Here is a 19,542-nt window from a genome sequence, read left to right on the forward strand (position 1 = left end):
CAGAGTGTCCTGGTCAGGGCTGGAGAAAAATGTAGAACAAAATTCTAATTCACAAAAAAAGACCAGGCTTACTGGTCTGACAGAGACTGGAGAAATCCTGCAGTATGGCCCCTGGACACCCTTTTAACTCAGCACTGAAGTCACTCCTGAAGTTCACCCTTCAGCCAAAGATTAGACAGGCCCATAAAACATATACCCTCACCATGTATATAAGACTAAGTGGGCACACCAGCTCGGGGCAAGGACGAGAAGGTAGGAGGGGACAGGAAAGCTGGACAAATGGAAAACGGGGAACCCAAGTCGAGAAAGGGAGAGTGTTGACACGTTGTAGGATTGGCAACCAATGTCACAAAACAATATGTGTATTAATTGTTTAATGAGAAACTAATTTGCTCTGTAAACCTTCACCTAAAGCACAATAAAAATAAAAACAAAAGATAAAATATTTAGGGAGAGAAGCTACATGGTTTAAAAAAATTTAGTCAGCACATAAACCAGAGACTTTATCAGCTTGAGACCAGAAGAACTAGATGGTGCCCGGCTACCACCAATGACCACCCTGACAGGGAACACAACAGAGAGTCCCTGATGGAGCAGGAGAAAAGTGGGGTGCAGAACTCAAATTCTAGTAAAAAGATCAGACTTAATGGTCTGACTGAGACTGGAGGAACCCTGGAAGACATGGCCCCCAAACTCTCTGTTAGCCTAAAACTAAAACCATTCCTGTAGCCAACTCTTCAGACAAAGATTAGACTGGACTATTGGACACAAAATGATACTCGTGGAGAGTGTGCTTCTTAGCTCAAGTAGATACATGAGACTAAATGGGCAGCTCCTCTCCAGAGAGGAGATGAGAAGGCAGAGAGGGTCAGGAGTTAGTTGAATGGACATGGGAAATCCGGGATGGAAAGGAGGAGTATGCTGTCACAGTATAGGGAGAGCAACTAGGGTCACATAATACTGTAGGTATAAATTTTTGTATGAGAGACTAACTTGAATTGTAAACTTTCGCTTACAGCACAACAATAAAATAAATAAATAAAATTCAATCAGGATTTTAAGCTATTTTGTAATTAAAATCCACATGATGCCAATGCAATTTTTATTTTGGCAATGATTTGTAAGATTTTGTCCCAGGAATCCTGATTATCTAAAATTTTTTTAGCTATCAGCCCAATTACCACAAGGTGTCACTCTTTGCACATTCAAAACATAAAACTCTTGCTGTTGTTATTACCAGTCCCAGTTGCAATCAAGTGGATTCTGACTCATGGCGACCATGAGTGTCAGAATAGAACTGGGCTCCACAGGGTTTTCAGTGGCTGATTTTTTGGAAGGAGAACCCCAGGTCTCCTACCAATTACTACCAATACCAAATGGAAAATGTAGTGAACTTCCAAATTAATCTGAAAAGCTTCAGAATCTCTTACATTTAGAAAGTGATATTAGATAAATCCTCTCAGTTCAGAGACAATGAAATACAAACTAGATATAAAATTTAAATGAAATATTTGTTTTATTTTGTTTTAACTCTAGATAAGAAAGTTCATCTCTGTGACTCACTACCACCTTCCCCAAGTTATCCCAAGAGATAGAGCCCCATAGTCTACTCCTTTAGTATACGAAGGCCTCAGAATGTTCTGAATAACCCTGGGAAACTCACCAGAACTCAGACTCACAAGACACATTTAGGGGTACTTGCAAATGGCCTGTTCATTCTCCCTGGGAAATAGTTTAAACTTCCCACCTGTGCATCCACAGCACATAGGGTTTGGCTCAAAGCTGCTTGTACCTGTCGGCCAATGCTGGTCTAATAGCAAACTGTTCAAGCTCAAAGGGGCAAGGTCATCCATCAAAAGTTTACAGAGCTTTAACCAATGCATCAGAAAGATCACCTCTATCTTCTTCAGCCATCTCCACACCGGGAACAGAAAAGGGTATTAAAACTTAAAATGTGTTAACATTTGAGGGACTCTGGATGAAGGATATATGAGAATTTTTAAATATTTTATTTGGAAATAATTTCAAACTTACAAAAAGTTGTAAAAACAGTAGAAGAAACACCCACATATCTTTACTCAGGATTTGCCTATTGCTGACAGTTAATCTCTCTGTCTGTCTCTATCTAGCTAGCTATACGTAATTTTTCTTCTGAATCGTTTGAGGGTATGCATCATGGCTCTTTACCCCTAAATAGTCAGTGGCTCCTAAGAATAAGTATATTCTCTTACATAAAGACAGTACTGTTGTTAACTTCACAAACGTAATCTGATGTGATTCTTTTATCTATCACCCATCTTCCAGTTTCGTCGTAATGTCCATTAAAGCAGTTTCTCCCTGGAGTACTGGCCCAGTACAGGCACAGGTATTACATTTAATTGTCATGGAACTCTAGCTTCCTTTTAATGTGGAGATTGGCATTTTTAAAGAATACAGCACCCCACACCTGTCCGTTTGTTTTCATTTTTCTGGCGGGTATTTTAATCAAAAAGTTCTTTTTTATTCTAAATATAAAATACTTCTAAGCTCATAACTATAAAATCTATATACCTAGAAGTATATCCAGGGTTAAGCTTAGGAATAAAGGCTTTTCTTTCCCTATCACCTCCAATACCATGACTAGTTCAAGGTTTTCTTACATACTTATCATTCAGTATTATGATAAATACCCTTGTTACGAGAAGGAGTGCCTTTTCCTCTTCTTTTTACTGAGTAATGTAAAAGAAGTAACTCTCAAGGCCTTTGTGTTATGGTCTTTTCCCTCATCTCTGAAATGTTTCCTCAAAGTAAAAGCTGTATTTGAGGAAACCACACATAAACACACACATACACACATTTGTCATTCTTAGTTGCCGTCAAGGACATATATACCCACAAATACACATACATATGTGCTAAACACACATATGCACACACCATACTTGAGTACTGTGCTTTTTTAAAAAATGCACTATATGAGACCAAATGGACAACAGTTACTCTAAAGCACGGATGAGAAGCCTGGGGGGGAGTGAGACAATGTTAATGGGAGTGAAACAATTAGAACAGAAAAAATGAGAAGGCTGATACAATGTGAAGAATGTAGCCAATGTCACTGAATATTATATGTGCAGATTGCTGAACAGAAGAATGTTCTGCTATGTATATTTTCACCAAAAATAGAATAAAATATTTAAAAATAAATAAATAAAACTTTTTTTTTTAAAGTGAAAAACAAAACAAAACAAAGAAACCTAAATAAGGAGTTTCAATCCCACCTGCGTGGTGGAGAGGAAAATCAGACAGGTAAACAAACAGAAGTCTGTGCTTCAGATGTGGAGAGTGTGCAGGGTCAGCACCTGGGTCTCATCATTTTCCTAATTAGGCACAGTTCTTCCTTAGGCATAGGATACAGTCCCCAGCCCAAAATGCATATGCACCAACCTCATGCATATTTCTGCCAGTCAGCTGTGCTACTGCATGAAAACTATTCTGCCAATGAGAATTAGGACTTTTTTAGTCAAACTACTCCACATATAAAAAGGATAAGACAAAAAAGGCATGAAAAATTCTCCCACGACTTACTCTCTAGATCAGAAATAATGAGATTGTCATGAAGTTTCACAGCTCGATGCTGTTCTACTTCGTCTTCAAGTTCAAAGATGGTTTCCTTCATGTCACTCCTCTCAGTCTCTTTTTCTTCCAGCTCTGATCTTAATTTTTCCAATGTCATATTCAGATCTTCAATTTGTTTCTTAGCTTCGTCTTGGAAGACTCGGTACTCATCTTCTACCTATGTAAAATTGACAGTGCAGATTTAGAAAAATGTATGCTATCCTAAGATAAATTCTAGAACTGAAATACCCACTGTTTCAAATGGAGGCTAACAGTATGAATTGCTATGCCTAAGTCAAAACAAACCTGTGTGATAATTGTTAAAAACAGTGAAAAGGCACTCTTCAATAACACAAAAGTTCACGTAATATGCTTAAGCATCAACTGTTGCTACAACATCACTGACTGAAATTATACTGGCATATTATTGAACTTAACTAGATTACTTCATGAGGAAATTTTGGAAGTTTTCCCTTCTCCAGAGTTTGGGCTGAGACCATGCATTTGATTAATGATTAACATGCTCTCCTATAAAAACTATGTCTGATTTGTGACAGTCTCAATATCAAATTAGAAATGGAAACCAAAAAAAATTCTCTAACGTTGCCTTTGTGCAACTATTGGTTCACAGTGCACCCCCCACACACACAAACACACCGCCCCACAAATAAAGCACATCTCCTCAACTGTATCTCCAAAAGCAATCACTAAAAAAATTAGGGTCTAAATTATTCAAATCTTAGTCAAAGATATACTAATATGGCTTACTTTAAAAATCACTGCACCAAAATAACAAGCAAAATATGACATAAAGAATTAGATAAGTCATGCAAATGCACTGACCTCAGTGGTCACATGGTGCTGTGCCCTGACTAGTGTGCTGTGTGAAAACAAGGGGCTCGACGAAGGACTGCTAAAATCTCTGCCAGCAACAACCACAGATCTCTACCAAATAGGAGCCTATATACTCCAAAATACTCTTTTAACTAATGACAGAACTCAATCTGAAAAATTACCACCATAGCAGGATAAGGGGCGGCGGGGAAGCAGACATCTCTGACCCTTCAGACTGGAATCCTGGCTCTCATTCTTTCTTACGCCAAAATGCATTACCAAAGAAAATATAAAACTGCATGATACACTCCCAGCACGGGCAGACTCAGCACCAGAGACAAATTAAGTAGGAATCTAGCCTCATCCTCTCACCAGCAAGGAAACATTGATGAAATGTCACTGAATGAAAGTGATGTTATTATAAATAATAATGAGTACTTTCTACTCTATTCCAATAAAAGAAAACCATCCTCCAGCTTTAAGAAAAGCTGATGGCACATAAGAGACATGATCCTGGCTCTTGGCAAGTGTGTCGTGTCCTGCAGCTAGGAGATGCTGACCCAGGACATTTCATCTATTTAAGCAATACCTTAGCAATGGTGTCCTGCAACCGATTGGCCTCGTTCCGCGTGTGAGCCAGGTCTTCCTGCAGGCTACCGGCCAGGGCCTCTGCTTTCTCTTTGTCCAGTCTGACACTTTCCAGGAGGTCTTGAATGTCAGATTTGTCCCCAGAATTATGGATGGAGTACAGCTCTGCCACTTTCTGCTTTTCATTCTCCAGCTGGGCCTTCAAGCGGTTCATTTCAATCTGGTCACTGGCCACTGTGGCCTTATACTCTTCCAATGTGGCGGCCAAGGCCACCTTCCCCTTCTGCTCAGACTCAATAATCCGTTCCATGTGGTGGTTTCGTTCTTTGAGTGCCCCTATCATTTCTTGAGCTTCCTTATTGTCTTGTTCTGCCATCTTCAAAGTATTGCTCAGATGCTGTTGGACACCAAGAAGCTGCTCTCGTTCAAAGCGAGCATTCTCAGCTAGGTCCATGTAGCGCTGCTCTAGTTCCATGTAGCGCCCACTTTTCACATCTTCATCTATGACATACGAAATGTGATGCTCATCCAGAAGGGAGCGGAAGTATTCAATTTGCCGGCTAAAGTGCTCCAACTTGTCGCTCTGCTGACATAGCGATTCCATGAGGATGACCTTCTCCTCGCCAAGCCTTTCGTTCTCACTGTTCAGTTCCTGGGTGATCTGCTGTAAGTCTGCCAGCTCCTGCAGGGTGGCCTGAAGTTCCTCACTCGTGCTGTGTTGGTTCTCTTCCATCTGGTGTATCCGTTCAGTCAAGCAAGCAACTGACACTTCACTTGCGTTCCCACTGCTCCCCTTCCGAGAGCGCTCTATGCTCGGAATGCCCTCCGACTCAGAGGAGGAGGGGGCATCGAGGGCATCATCGCTTGAGGTGAGTGGCTGGTAAACCTCGCTGCACTCACTGTCCAGGTTGTCCATTGAATTGCTGTGCTGATGGTCCATTAGTGTGTTCTCATCCTGACTCAACAGATCCTCCACAGACCCAGGAGCAGAGCCCTCCACAGAAGAAGTCAGAGTTCCTCCTCCATCACTCTGGTTACCAGGGGTGATTTCTGGGCTCAGGGACTGATAGCCAAATATTTTCTCAGAATTGTCCAACCTCTGCTCTAGGGAAAAGCCCAACGCATTCAACCTGTCCTTTAACATTCTGTTTTCATTTTTCAGTTGGTTGAGTTCTTCACGGATGGCAGTATTCTGTTGTTGTAACTGCAACAGAGTGGACTCGACGTCAGTCGGCTGGTGAGCGATAATGGTTTCCTTCTCCTCAGACTTCTCATCCCCCTCAGAAGGGTCCTCATTAATGCCCAGCTGAGCACGCATGTCTCGGAGTTCATTTCTCAAGTGCAGTATTTCCACATCTTTGGTTTTGGCCAGCGTAAGAAGATCTTTCACTTTGGCTTCCAAAGCAGCTTTGTCACTGATCTGATTGTCCGATTTAGACTTACTCATACGAATATCACACTCCGCAGCAGTGCGACTGCGGGGACGCTTGGCCAGCACCACATCATTAGCACCCTGACTTGCAGAAGGTAGTTTTTTGTTCTGGTTTAGTCGAGTGCGTTCACGCAATCTCTCTCTGGTAGAACTGGATTCTTTATTACCTGTAGAAGTGCTCCGCTTGGATGAAGAACTTGTGCCTATGAATTTAAAGTAAAGAATTTCAGGCCAAATCATTAGCAGTAAAAAGGCATATCTACTTTCTCCTCACTTATCAACTATCTCATTATCCGACATTTCACATATATGACACTAGTTAAAAATCTACTATCCGACTGTTTTGCGCATTAACGACATACGTTGTAATGAACGCCGAAGCGCAAGGCGAGAGTAATGCTGGCTTTGATGGTTAAGGTTATGTGTCAACTTGGCTGGGCCATGATTCTCAGTGGTTGGGCAGTTATGTAATGATGCAGTCATCTTCCATTTTGTGATCTGATGTGGTCATCCTCCATTTTCGCATAACACCGATTTAGCATAATGACCTGGTCTTTAGAACCAAACCATATAAGTAAGTGAGGAGGGGGTGCAGTTTATGTCCTGGTCTAGCGAGATGAAATCTAGGAGGCTACACAGTGATCTAGACCTACGTTAATCTAACAGTAGAGTCAGGTTACTTTAAAATTCAGTTTCCTCAAAAACAGAAGAGTACTCAATTCTTAATTATCAGTGAAAACATTTACACACTGAACTGTACACTTTAAAAGGTGTTACACCAAAAAGAAAAAAAAAAAAAGTTACACACGTTAACTCAAATCATAAAGCATAGCTTTGAACAGGTGGCCAAGCGTAAAATATTCCAGGGCAAGCTAGATGACGATGACTCTAGGACTAGCCAGTCAGGTGGCAAACTCCCTGTAGAAACTGATGGTAAAGGAAGATCATGGTGGGCAAGAGGGAAAACACAAAAAATATGACCAAAGTAAATTAAAAAATGTTTTAACAACACAGAATGTCACATAAATAGTAACAAAAATAACTGTAATAAGAAGAATAGTTAACGCATCCTTTACACTTATTACTCACACATTAAGGATTTCTGCTGGCGCAATGGTTAAACACTTGGCTGCTAATCAAAAGGCTGGCAGTTCTAACCCCTCCCCCAAGCGGCTCCATGGGAGAAAGACCTGGAAATCTGCTTCCATAAAGATTACAGCCTAGAAAACTTTATTGGGCAGTTCTACTTGTCATATATTGGGGTCACTATGAATTGAAAATCAACTCCCAGGCACGTAACAACACCACTCACGTTAACACTTCACATCCCTTGATATACAAAAGCTTCATCACAGCACTTAGCTAGATGCTTTTATCACCCCATTTAACAGATGAAAAAATGGAGATGCAAAGAAAATTGCAGACCAATATCTCATGAATATAGACGCAAAAATTCTCAAAATTCTAGCCAACAGAATTCAGCACCATATTAAAAAATAAACACCCCATCAAGTGGGATTCATATCAGGTATGCAAGGATGGTTCAGCATTAGAAAATCAATCAACATAATCCACCACACACACACACAAAGAATCACATGATCATCTCAGTTGAGGCAGAAAAAGCATTGGAAGAAGTCCAACACCCATTCCTGATAAAACTCTCAATAAAATAGGTATAGAAGGAAAATTCCTCAACATAATAAAGGGCATCTATACAAATCAACAGCCAACACTGTTCTTAATGGAGAGTCTGAAAACATTCTCCTTGAGAACAGGAACAAGGATGCCCTTTATCACCAATCACATTTAACATTGTGCTAGAAGTCCTAGGTAGAGCAATCAGGCAAGAAAAAGAAACAAAGGGCATCCAAATTGGTAAGGAAGAAGTAAAACTGTCCCTATTTACGGAAGATATGAAACTATACATAGAAAACCCAAAAAACTCCACAAGAACACTACTGGAGCTAACAGATTCAGCAGAGTAACAGGATACAAAATAAGCATACAAAAATCAGTGGGATTTCTACATACCAATAAAGAGAACTACAAAAAGGAAATCATGAAAGCCACTAAAAAAAAAAATAATAATAATACTTAGGAATAAATTTAACCAGTGACATAAAAGACCTATATGAAGAAATCTACAAAACACTACTGCAAAAGACAGCCCCATAAAACAAAACGGGACTAATGAGGCACAGTAGTCCAGGGACAAGGACTAGAAGACAGAAGGGGACAGGAAAGCTGGTGATAGGGAACCCAAGGCTGAGTAAGGACAGTGTTGATATGTAGTGCGGTTGTTAACCACTGTCATAGGGCAATATGTGTCCTGTTTAATGATAAACTATTCTGTTCTGTAAACCTTTATCTAAAGTGAGAATAGCAGCACAACTGGAAGAACATAACTGATGTCACTGAATTGTACACGTAGAAATTTTTGAAATGGTGTATCTTTGGCTACATATATTTTCACCAAAAAAAAAAAAAAAGATCCTTCAAGGTCAAGAAGAGACAGTGTTGACATGTTATGGGGTTGTTAACCAATGTCATAAAACAATATGTGTACTGACTGTTAAATGAGAAACTATTTGTTCTGTAAACCTTCACCTAAAGTACAACCAAAAAAAAACTGTAAAAAAAAAAAACCACTACTGCAAGAAACAAAAAGAGATCTATATAAACGGAAAAATACACCATGCTCAGGAATAGGCAGACTCAACATTGTGAAAACCTCAATTCTACCCAAAGCAATCTACCAATACAAAGCAATCCCAATCCAAATACCAACAGCATTCTTTAACGAGATTGAAAAAATAATCATTAACTTTATATGCAAAGGAAAGAGGTCCTGGACAAGTAAACCACTACTGAAGAAGAAGAAAGAAGTAGATAGTAGCACTATTTAATCTCAGAACCTATTATACAGCTACAGTAGTCAAAACAGCCTGGTACGGAAACAATGACTATCATGGATTGAACTGTGTCCCCCCAAAATATCTGTCAACTTGGCTGGGTCATAGTTCCCAGTATTGTATGACTGTCTACCATTTTGTAATCTGATGTGATTTCCTTATGGGTTGTAAACTCTATCACTATGATGTAGTAAGATGGATTAGTGGCAGTTATATTGATGAGGTCTACAAGATTAGATAGTGTCTTAAGCCAATCTCTTTTGAGATATAAAAGAGAGAAGCGAGCAGAGAGACTGGGGACCTCATACCACCAAGAAAGCAGCGCCAGGAGCAGAGTGCATCCTGTGGACCTATGGTTCCTGTGCTGAGATGCTCCCAGACCAAGGGAAGATTGATGACATGGACCTTCCTTCAGAGCCACAGAGAAAGTGTTCCCCTGGAGCTGATGCCCTGAATTTGGACTTGTAGCCTACTAGATGGTGAGAGAATAAATTTCTCTTTGTTAAAGACATTCACTAGGTGACTAAGCACTAGATGACTAAGGCAATGACAGACACATTGACCAATGGAACAGAATCGAGAACCCAGATGTAAATCTATCCACCTATGGTTACCTGATCTTCAACAAAGGCCCGAAGTCCATTAAATGGGGAAAAGACAGTGTTTTTAACAAATGGTGCTAGCAAACTGGATGTCCATCTTTAAAAAATACTAAACAGGACCCATACCTCACACCATACACAAAAGCATTCAAAATGGATCAAAGATCTAAATGTAAAACCACAAACTATAAAGGTCATAAAAGAAAAAATAAGGTCAATGCTAGAGGCCCTAATATACGGCATAAATAGGATACAAATCCTAACAGTACACTAAAACCAGAAGTTAAGCTAGATAACTGGGATCTTCTAAAAATGAAACACTTCTGCTCATCAAAAGACTTCACCAAAAGAATAAAAAGAGAACCTACAGACCGGGAAAAAATTTTTGGTTATGACAAATCCAACAAAGGTCTAATCTCTAAAATCTATAGGAAAATCCAACAGCTCTACAATAAAAAGACAAAACGGGCAAAGGAAATGAACAGACACTTCACCAAAGAAGACAGTCAGGCGGCTAACACACACATGAGGAAATGCTCGCGATCACTAGCCATTAGAGAAATGCAAATCAAAACTATAATGAGATACCATCTCACCCCGATATTACTGGCACAAATCACAAAAACAGAAAATAACAAATATCACAGAGGCTATGGGGAGACTGGAACTCTTATGCACTGCTGGTAGGATAGTAAAATGGTACAACCATTTTGGAAAATGACACAGAGCTTCCTTAAAAAGCTAGAAAAAGAAATACCATACAATCCAGCTATCCCACTCCTAGGAATGCACCCTAGAGAAATAAGAGTTGTCACACAAACAGACATATGCACATCCATGTTCACTGCAGCATTATTCACAATAGCAAAAAAGATGGAAACAACCTAAGTGTCCATCGACATATGAATGGAGAAACAAACTATGGTACATACGCACAATGGAATACTATACAACAATAAAGAACAATGATGAATCTGCGCAACATCACACAACATGGATAAATCTGAAGGGCATTAAGCTGAGTGAAACAAGTCAATCACAAAAGGACAAATACTGTATGAGACTACTATTATAAAAACTCACGAAAAGGTTTACACACAGAAAGAAACAATCTTTGACGGTTACGAGGGGAAGGGTGAGGAGGGAAAAGCACGAACTAGATAAGTGGTAACTTTGGTGAAGAGTAAGACAGTACACAATACTGGGGAAGTCAGTACAACTTGACCAAGGAAAAGTCATGGAAGCTTCCATAAACACATCTAAACTTCCTGAGGGACCAAACTACTGGGCTGAGGGCTAGGGACCATGGTCTCGGGGGACATCTAGCTCAATTGGCAAAACATAGTTTATAAAGAAAATGTTCTACATCCTACTTTGGTGAGGAGTATCTGGGTTCTTAAAAGCTTGTGAGTGGCCATCTAAGATACTTCACTGGTCCCACCCCATCTGGAGCAAAGGAGAATGAAGAAAACCAAAGACACAAGGGAAATATTGGTCCAAAGGACTAATGGACCACAACTACCACAGCCTCCATCAGACTGAGTCCAGCACAGCTAGATGGTGCCCAGCTACCACCACTGACTGCTCTGACAGGGATCACAATACACGATCTCGGAAAGAGCTACAGAAAAATGTAAAGCAAAATTCTAACTCACAAAAGAAGATTAGACTTACTGGTCTGAAAAGAGACTGGAGAAATCCCAAGAGCGTGGCCCCCAGACACCATTTTAACTCAGTACTGAAGTCACTCCTGAGGCTTACCCTTCAGCAAAGATTAAAGAGGCCCATAAAATAAAATGAGACTAAATGCTCCCACCCGCCCAGGACCAAGGATGAGAAGGCAGGAGGGGACAGGAAAGCTGGTAAGGGGTAACTAGAGGTCAAGAAAGGGACAGTGTTGACATGTCGTGGGGTTAGCAACCAAAGTCACAAAGCAATACGTGTATTAATTGTTAAATGAAAATAATTTGGTCTGTAAACCTTCATCTAAAGCACAATTTAAAAGAAAAAAAGGAGACACAGAAATTGGCACCCTCATCCACTACTGGTAGGAATGCAAAATGGTACAGTCGTTGTAAAAAATAGTCTGGCAGTTCTTCAAAAAACTAGAAGTAGAGCTGCCATATGACCCAGCAATTCCACTCCAAGGTATATATGGTAGGGATTTAACAGGAGTAACACGAATGGACATATGCACATCTATGTTCATCACAGCACTATTTATAACAGCAAACAGATGGAAACAACCTACCTGCCCATGAAAGGATAAGTAAAATGTGGTACATACATACAATGCAATATTACTCAGCAATGAAGAAAAATGAAAAGTCTTGGAACATGGATGAACCTGGAGGACGTTATGTTAAGCTAAACAAGTCAACCACAAAAAAAAAAAAATTTGTACATTCACACTTTTATGAAATGACATGAACAAGTAAATACACAGAAACTAATGTTCACTGGTGGTTACAAGGGATGATAACACACTTGTTATCTTCGATGATGAGAAAGGTAACACTGAATGAGGGTGAAGTGTACACATATTGACAAATGTAAGTGATGTCACTAAAAAGTACACAAGAAAAAAGGACATATTGGTAACTGCTATGACATTTCTAATTTTTGAAACAATAGCAAAAACAACCAGAAAATATGTGTGATATATATGTATGTATGTAGCCATATATGTGTATAGGTATGTATATATGTATATAAACATAGGTATATGCATGTGTAAATGTATCTATGTGTCTATATGCACATATATTCATGTATATAATAAAGCACATAGAGGAGCACAGTTATGGATACTTCTTAGACATAAGCAAACATCTTCCAGGATTGGATTTGTGGGTTTGAAGAATTAGGACCATAGTCTTGTGGGTGGGACATCTCGGTCAACTGGAATAACATAATTCATAAAGTTATGTTCTACATCCTAGTTTGGTTAGTAGTGTCTGGGGTCTTAAAAGCTTGCGAGAGGCCATCTAAGAAACAGCTATTGGTCCCTACTCATCCGAAGCAAAAAAGAAAGAAGGAAACCAAACACCCAAAGAAGTAACTAGTCTATAGGACAAACAGTCTACATGAACCATGTCCTCCTCTACCCTAAGACCAGAAGAACTAGAAAGTGTCCAGCTACCACTACCAACAGTTCTAATCAGGGCTACAACAGATGGACCCTGCTAGAATGGGAGAAAAACATGGAACAGAACCTCAAATTCCTAGAAAAACAAAAAAACAGACCTACTGGACTGGTTGAGACTGGACGACTCGGCAAGAATATTGCCCTGAGATACTCTTCAAACCTTGAACCCAAACTAACCCCCGAGGTCACCCTCTAGCTAAATAACAAAACTGACTCAAAAAATAATGAATAGCACCCGTAAGTACTATGCTCCTTTAAAAAAATCACCTATATGAGATCAAACGGTCAAAAACAAAGATGAGAATGTAAGGAGGCAGGGAAAATACATTAATGGAAACAGAATAATGAGAATGTTCATGCATTGCAAAGAATATAATCAATGTCACTGAACAACTTGTACATAAGCTGTTGAATGGGAACCTAAACTGCTGCGTAAACCTTCACCGAAAACACAGTAAAATACTATTTAAAGAAAAAAAAAATTGGATACACAGACATGTTAAATAATTTGCCACCATCACAAAGGTAATGACTGAGTGAGCCAAAATGCAAACCTAGAGTCTGCAATTCTGCTATACTGTCTCTCTGTATGTTAAATAATGATGCAAGAATCAAATAGGCTGCAAAAAGCATACTATTACTTAACTGGTAAAATTTTAAACCTGTGAAAACAATTTACATGATCATTCTTTTAACATGAAAAGAAAAGGAACATGTTTAAATACCCATAAGCACTTAGAAATAATTAGAATATTTTCTACTTTGGAAAAAAAAATCAAATCTAGATCTAATCAATAAGTATTGCTAAAGAACCTTCTGGGGAATTAGCCACGTGGTAGGCACCAGGCAGCAGAGGTGACAGGGAGCGAATGGTCTAGGAGATGTAGAAAGATAGCCATTGATTTTGCCAGGATCCGGTGTCAAAGAGGGGACAGGAATTCAGGCTGGGCACGAAACAAACTGGATACAAGGAAGTGGAAGTGAGCTGGCACATACCAGGGAAAAGTCAGGCTGCTCAGCTAAGCAGCTGCTGCACGGAAATATGTGTAAGAGCCCTGCATGTCAGGCAGAATTCAGTAGATCACATCAAGTCAGGAAATGCTTCTGAGCAGGAGAAGCACAACAAAGAGCACTGTAGGGGTACGAATCTGGATCATGCCCTGTGGCAAAGACTAGGAGGAAGGCAGCATGGTAAAGGAAGGATGGGGGCAGGCTGACCGAGAGCACAGAGGGGCCTCAGTGCAGCGTGGTAGGGAGAATGGACAGGGGTAATAACATCTGTAATCAACAGCACAGGCAGAAGTCCCATGGTTAGGAGAAACAACTGCAAATGGAGGCCAACAGAGGAGAAGGGTGATACAACTTCTTCGCCCAATGATATTCCCTTCTCAATTTCTGTAAATGGTACCATCATCCTTCTTATTTAAACTGAAAACCTGCCTAAGAAAGGAAACACCCACGCATGCTAAAAAGACCAAAGGAAAGGAGCCAACATGAAGGAAGGAATTGGTAATGCCCTCAAATGAAAGAAGAGGTAAAGCAACAAGAAAGAAACACAGAAACAGACACAAAGAAGAAAAGATCTCCTTCTAGGATTACTGTGGTGAGTGACTAGACAGATACATAAGAAACTGTGGACTGGCATACTGAAATCAAACGGCTTTAGGTGAGTCAAGGTGAAGCTAGTGAACAGAAGAAGTAAGATGTACAAGGCTACACCGGGCATCTGAAGCCAGAGGGCAAAAGAATCCAGCAGGAGGTCAGTGGCCTCAGCCAGCAGGAAGCCACATGTGCCAACACATGGGACCTCTCCCCACACAAGTCTATGGGCTGGAAACAGGACAGGATACAGATGGCAACAGAGCATTTCATTTCTTTTTTCCACACAAATGTGAAATGGGTGATGACCCCCAGCTTTGGAGTCAAAGACCTAAGGCTCAGTCCTTACTCCACCACCAGCTCTGTGGCCTGGTACAAAACGGGTACCCAATAAATATTTACTGAGCAAATAAATGCAGGGCCTGAGGCAAGAAATGTCAGCTTCTAAGCCTAGCTTTCTGGTTTCTAGAATGAAGATAGTAATAGCCTCTACCTCATGGGGCCGTAGTGAGGATCAAATGGAACAATGCCTGCAAAACACAAAATAAGTGCTTAAATGCTCCCTCCTTTAATTACAACACATTGTTATTGTAATTAACAGTGGGGAGTGACCTGAGGTGGAAGGAAGAATTTGCAGAGGGTCAAAACAGGAGAGAGGACAGCAGGTAAACCTGGACTAGGAAGGCATTAGTACAGACAGGAGGAGGCCAACAGTCCAAATGATGACAAAAGAGGAGGGTCTGCTATAATTTGTGCCAATTCGCTGTCATAAGCTTTACTATAAACCCATGATATTATGTTTACTGGAGGTTCAAGAGTTTTCCAGAAGTGTAAGAACTAAAATATGATGACATTACTCCTTGGACTGTGAGATGAGTTAATTTATCAACTCCATCAAATCTAAAAATAAACAACTGCTGATAAATGAAGAAAGAATGGCAGAATTAGAATATATAGGTCTGGCACTGATCACCAAAGGCTGCTAAAACTGCAAGAAAAAGAGATACAAGAAATGATGTACCTCATGATGGATGGACACCCCACCACCTATGAAGAAGTCTTGAACAAAAAAGAGGAGGGGACCTGAACCAGATCAAGTCTCCAGATCCAGAGTCAATCCACAGTACAGACAGGACAAATGACCATGGTGAAGGGCCACCTGGAGATGTGGTCATCACAGTCCAACTGTGGAAACACTACAGGCCAAATAGCCAGTTTCTTCACAAACTAAATTGCAAAGATAAAAAAGGGGGGGTGAGCCCACAGATTTAAAAAGAAGACTAAGGAGGACGTGGGGCAAAGACGGTGGAGTAGGCAGACGCTTCCTATGGTCCCTCTTACAATAAAGACCTGAAAAAACAAGTAATCGATTATATATGACAAATCAGAAGCACTGAACATTAAAGGCAAAGTTGAGAAATTGGACTGAGTAGCAACGGGAGGGAGAGATGGTTCAGAAGCAGCAAGGAGTTGGCACACCTGACCCAGCGGGAGTCAGTGTCCTTCGGATCGGATCAGCTGGCATGCGCAGTGAGGCAGGTAGTGGTGCTTGGGAGGCGTTTTCTTCATCGGGAGAGGCCCAATGACAGAGAGTCTACTCGGACATCCAGAACCAGTAAAAAGCAGCGTTCAATCAGCAAAAGATAAGTACTTGCGCCTGGCCTACCCTGCAGGTCAAAAAACACCCTGCTTTGGAAAAAACCTCTCTCCTATTTACCTCCCTGCTCCCCACTCTGCAACAGGTCCCAGGCTGGCTTCAGCGACTGTTGAGTCCCCTGGGCCAGAAGCAGGACACGTCACGCACCCTGAGCCATTCTCCTGGCCTTGGAGAGGGAATAAATTAACAAACAGAGAAAAAAAAATCTGCCAGCTTCCCTTAGCCAGGAACTCAGGGTAGGCACAGCTCCATTGACTAGGCACAGGCATAAAGGTCCACAGACTTGGAATGCCTTTCACCCCTGCACAGACTTGTGTGGGCCCATTTCAATAGTGCAGGCCCTCATTACCAACAGTACAACAGGGTATATACCGGAAATCTAACTTCAACTGTTTCAGCTGAGAAGTGGCAGGTTTGTGACATTTGACACCGTTCTGCCCATTAAGCAGGGTGCTCACTTGCTCACATCAGGGGCCTGAGGACTGGTGGCTCCACATATGCCACCTAGCCACCCGTGACAGGAGTCCAAAAATAAGTGATGTCCCCCAGTCCTTACAGCCAACAGCACTGGGTCCTCATACTCCAGCTGCAGAACCCAACCACCTACACGCTCCAGGGAACAGGGACATGTTTTCCTCCCACTTAGGGGCAGCTGTCAGCCCCCTGCCTTGCTCAGCATGTGACCCCCTACTGGAGCCAGATACCTGTGCCTACACCAATCACCTATGCCTGCCTACGACTGTAGGTGAGAACCTGTGCCACACACTTGGTGACCGACTACCTGGACACCTGAGCTGAACCCATACAAGAAAAGTAAACCAACTCCTAGGCTCACACACTAACAGACCTAACCACCTGGTGACAGGACATCAGAGCTTCAAAGGCACCAATAATCAAACTAGCTCACCCAAGCAGCCTATCTGGGTATATCAAAACATAAAACAAGAAGCTAGGACGCTGTAAACAAACACTAAACAAATAAACATAACAACTTACTGATGGCTCGGAGACAACAGTCAACATCAAATCACATAAAGAGACAGACCATGATGGCTTCAGCAAGCTCCCAAAACAAAGAAGCAAGAAATTTTCCAGAGGAAGAGAATTTCTTGGAATTAGCGAAGGCAGATACAAAAGATTAATATACAGAACTCTTCAAGAGATCAGGAAGTAGATATATAAAAAGCAGAAAAGGCCAAGGAAAACACAGACTAAGCAATAGATGAACTTAAGAAGGTTATTCAAGAGACTAATGACAAATTTAATAGGCTTACAGAATCCATAGAGAGACAGCCATGAGAAATCCAGAAGAATAACATTTCAGAATTAGACAACTCAATAGAAAGTCCTAAGAGCAGAATGGAGGCAGTAGAAGTCAGTATTAGTGAGATTGAAGATAAAGCACTTGACACCAACTTATTTGAGGAAAAATCAGATAAAAGAGTTTTTAAAAATGAAGAAAACCTAACAATTATGTGGGACTCTATGAAGAGAAATAACCAACGAGTGATTGGAGTATCAAAACAGGAGGGGATAACAGAAAATACAGAAAGAATTCTTAAAGATTTGTTCACAAAAAACTTCCCTGATATCATGAAAGATGAGAAGATATCTATCCAAGATGCTCATTGAACACCACATAAGGTAGATTCCAAAAGAAAGTCACCAACACGTATTATAATCAAACTTGCCAAAACCACAGATAAAGAGAAAATTTAAAGAGCGACTAGGGATAAACGAAAAGTCACCTACAAAGGAGAGTCATTGAGACTAAGCTCAGGTTACTCAGCAGAAACTATGCAGGCAAAAAGGCAATGGGATGACATATATAAAGCTTTGAAGGAAAAAAATTCCAGCCAAGAATTATATATCCAGCAAAACTGTCTAACAAATATGATGGTGAAATTAGGGCACTTCAGATAAATAGAAGTTTAGAGAATTTGCAAAAACCAAACCCAAATTACAAGAAATACAAAAGGGACTCCCCAGTTAGAAAATCAATAACATCAGATAACAACGCAAGACCAGAACACAGGACACAGCAACCAGATATCGACACAAAGAGGGAAGTCAAAAAAATAAATCAAAGCTGAAACACTGAACCCCAAGAGTATTGCCCCGGGACACCCTTTTAGCTCAGTGGTAAAGTGACTCCCAAAGTTCACCGTTCAGCCAGGGATTGGACAGTCCCACAAAACAAAACGGGACTAATGAGGCACAGCAGTCCACAGACAAGGACTAGAAGGTAGGAGGGGATAGGAAAGCTGGTGACAGGGAACCCAAGGTTGAGAAAGTACAGTGTTGACATGTCGTGCGGTTGTTAACCATTGTCATAGCGCAATATGTGTACTAAGTGTTTAATGAGAAACTATTCTGTTCTATAAAACTTCATCTAAAGTACAAAAAAAAGAATGATCTATGTGAGATGAAATTGACCAGAGCAACTCAAAAGGTTTGATAGGAAGCCCAGGGGACAGTGAGTTGAAGATAATGCTGATGGAATAATTTGGAAAAGGATAGTGAGAACAGCAGCACAACTGGAAGAATGTAATCGATGTCACTAAATCGTACGTGTAGAAATTTTTGAAATGGTGTATCTCTGGCTATGTATATTTTCACCAAAAAAGAAAAAACATCCTCCAAGGTCGAGAGGGGAGAGTGTTGCCATGTTGTGGGGCTGTTAACCAATGTCATAAAACACCATGCATACTGACTGCGTAATAAGAAAATATTTGTTCTGTAAACTTTCACCTAAAGTACAATAAAAAAAAATTTTTTTTTTTTAAAAAGCTAAAACACTGAAAATAGGGAAACATGTAAATATGTACAAGATGACAACATTAAAACAAAAAAGAGGCACTAAAAAATGTAGTCAAGAGATCTTTCATACAGAGAGGAAGTCAAGGCAACATAAAGAAATAAAGGACTGGTTTAAACTTAGAAAAATACGGATAAATATTAAAGTAACCACAAAGGAAACTGACAATCCTACACATCAAAATAAAAACAAGAAAAATATAAAGACTAAGCAAATACAAAATTAACAACAATGAAAAAGATGAAAAGGAAATGCGTAGATGTAGAAATTTTTGAAACGGTGTATCTTTGGCTATGTGTATTTTCACCAAAAAAAAAAAGGTTGAGAAGTTAGAGGGTTAATATGTTGTGGGTTT

General features: G+C 40.4%; 1 protein-coding gene across 5 annotated transcripts in view; it reads right to left on the bottom strand.

The window, feature by feature from the left end:
* SPECC1L (sperm antigen with calponin homology and coiled-coil domains 1 like) overlaps positions 1 to 19,542 on the bottom strand; it is a 272,749-nt gene that overhangs the window by 172,057 nt on the left and 81,150 nt on the right. For all 5 annotated transcript variants that reach the window (XM_023740528.1, XM_004386171.3, XM_023740527.1 and 2 more), the window contains exons 4-5: positions 5,018 to 6,651; positions 3,565 to 3,772 (exon numbers count right to left, since the gene is read on the bottom strand). In XM_023740528.1, the coding sequence (XP_023596296.1) occupies positions 3,565 to 3,772; positions 5,018 to 6,651 (1,842 nt within the window). The remainder of the gene's footprint in view (positions 1 to 3,564; positions 3,773 to 5,017; positions 6,652 to 19,542) is intronic.

This window comes from Trichechus manatus, unplaced genomic scaffold (genome assembly GCF_000243295.1).
Source record: "Trichechus manatus latirostris isolate Lorelei unplaced genomic scaffold, TriManLat1.0 scaffold00157, whole genome shotgun sequence".
NCBI lineage: Eukaryota > Metazoa > Chordata > Mammalia > Sirenia > Trichechidae > Trichechus > Trichechus manatus.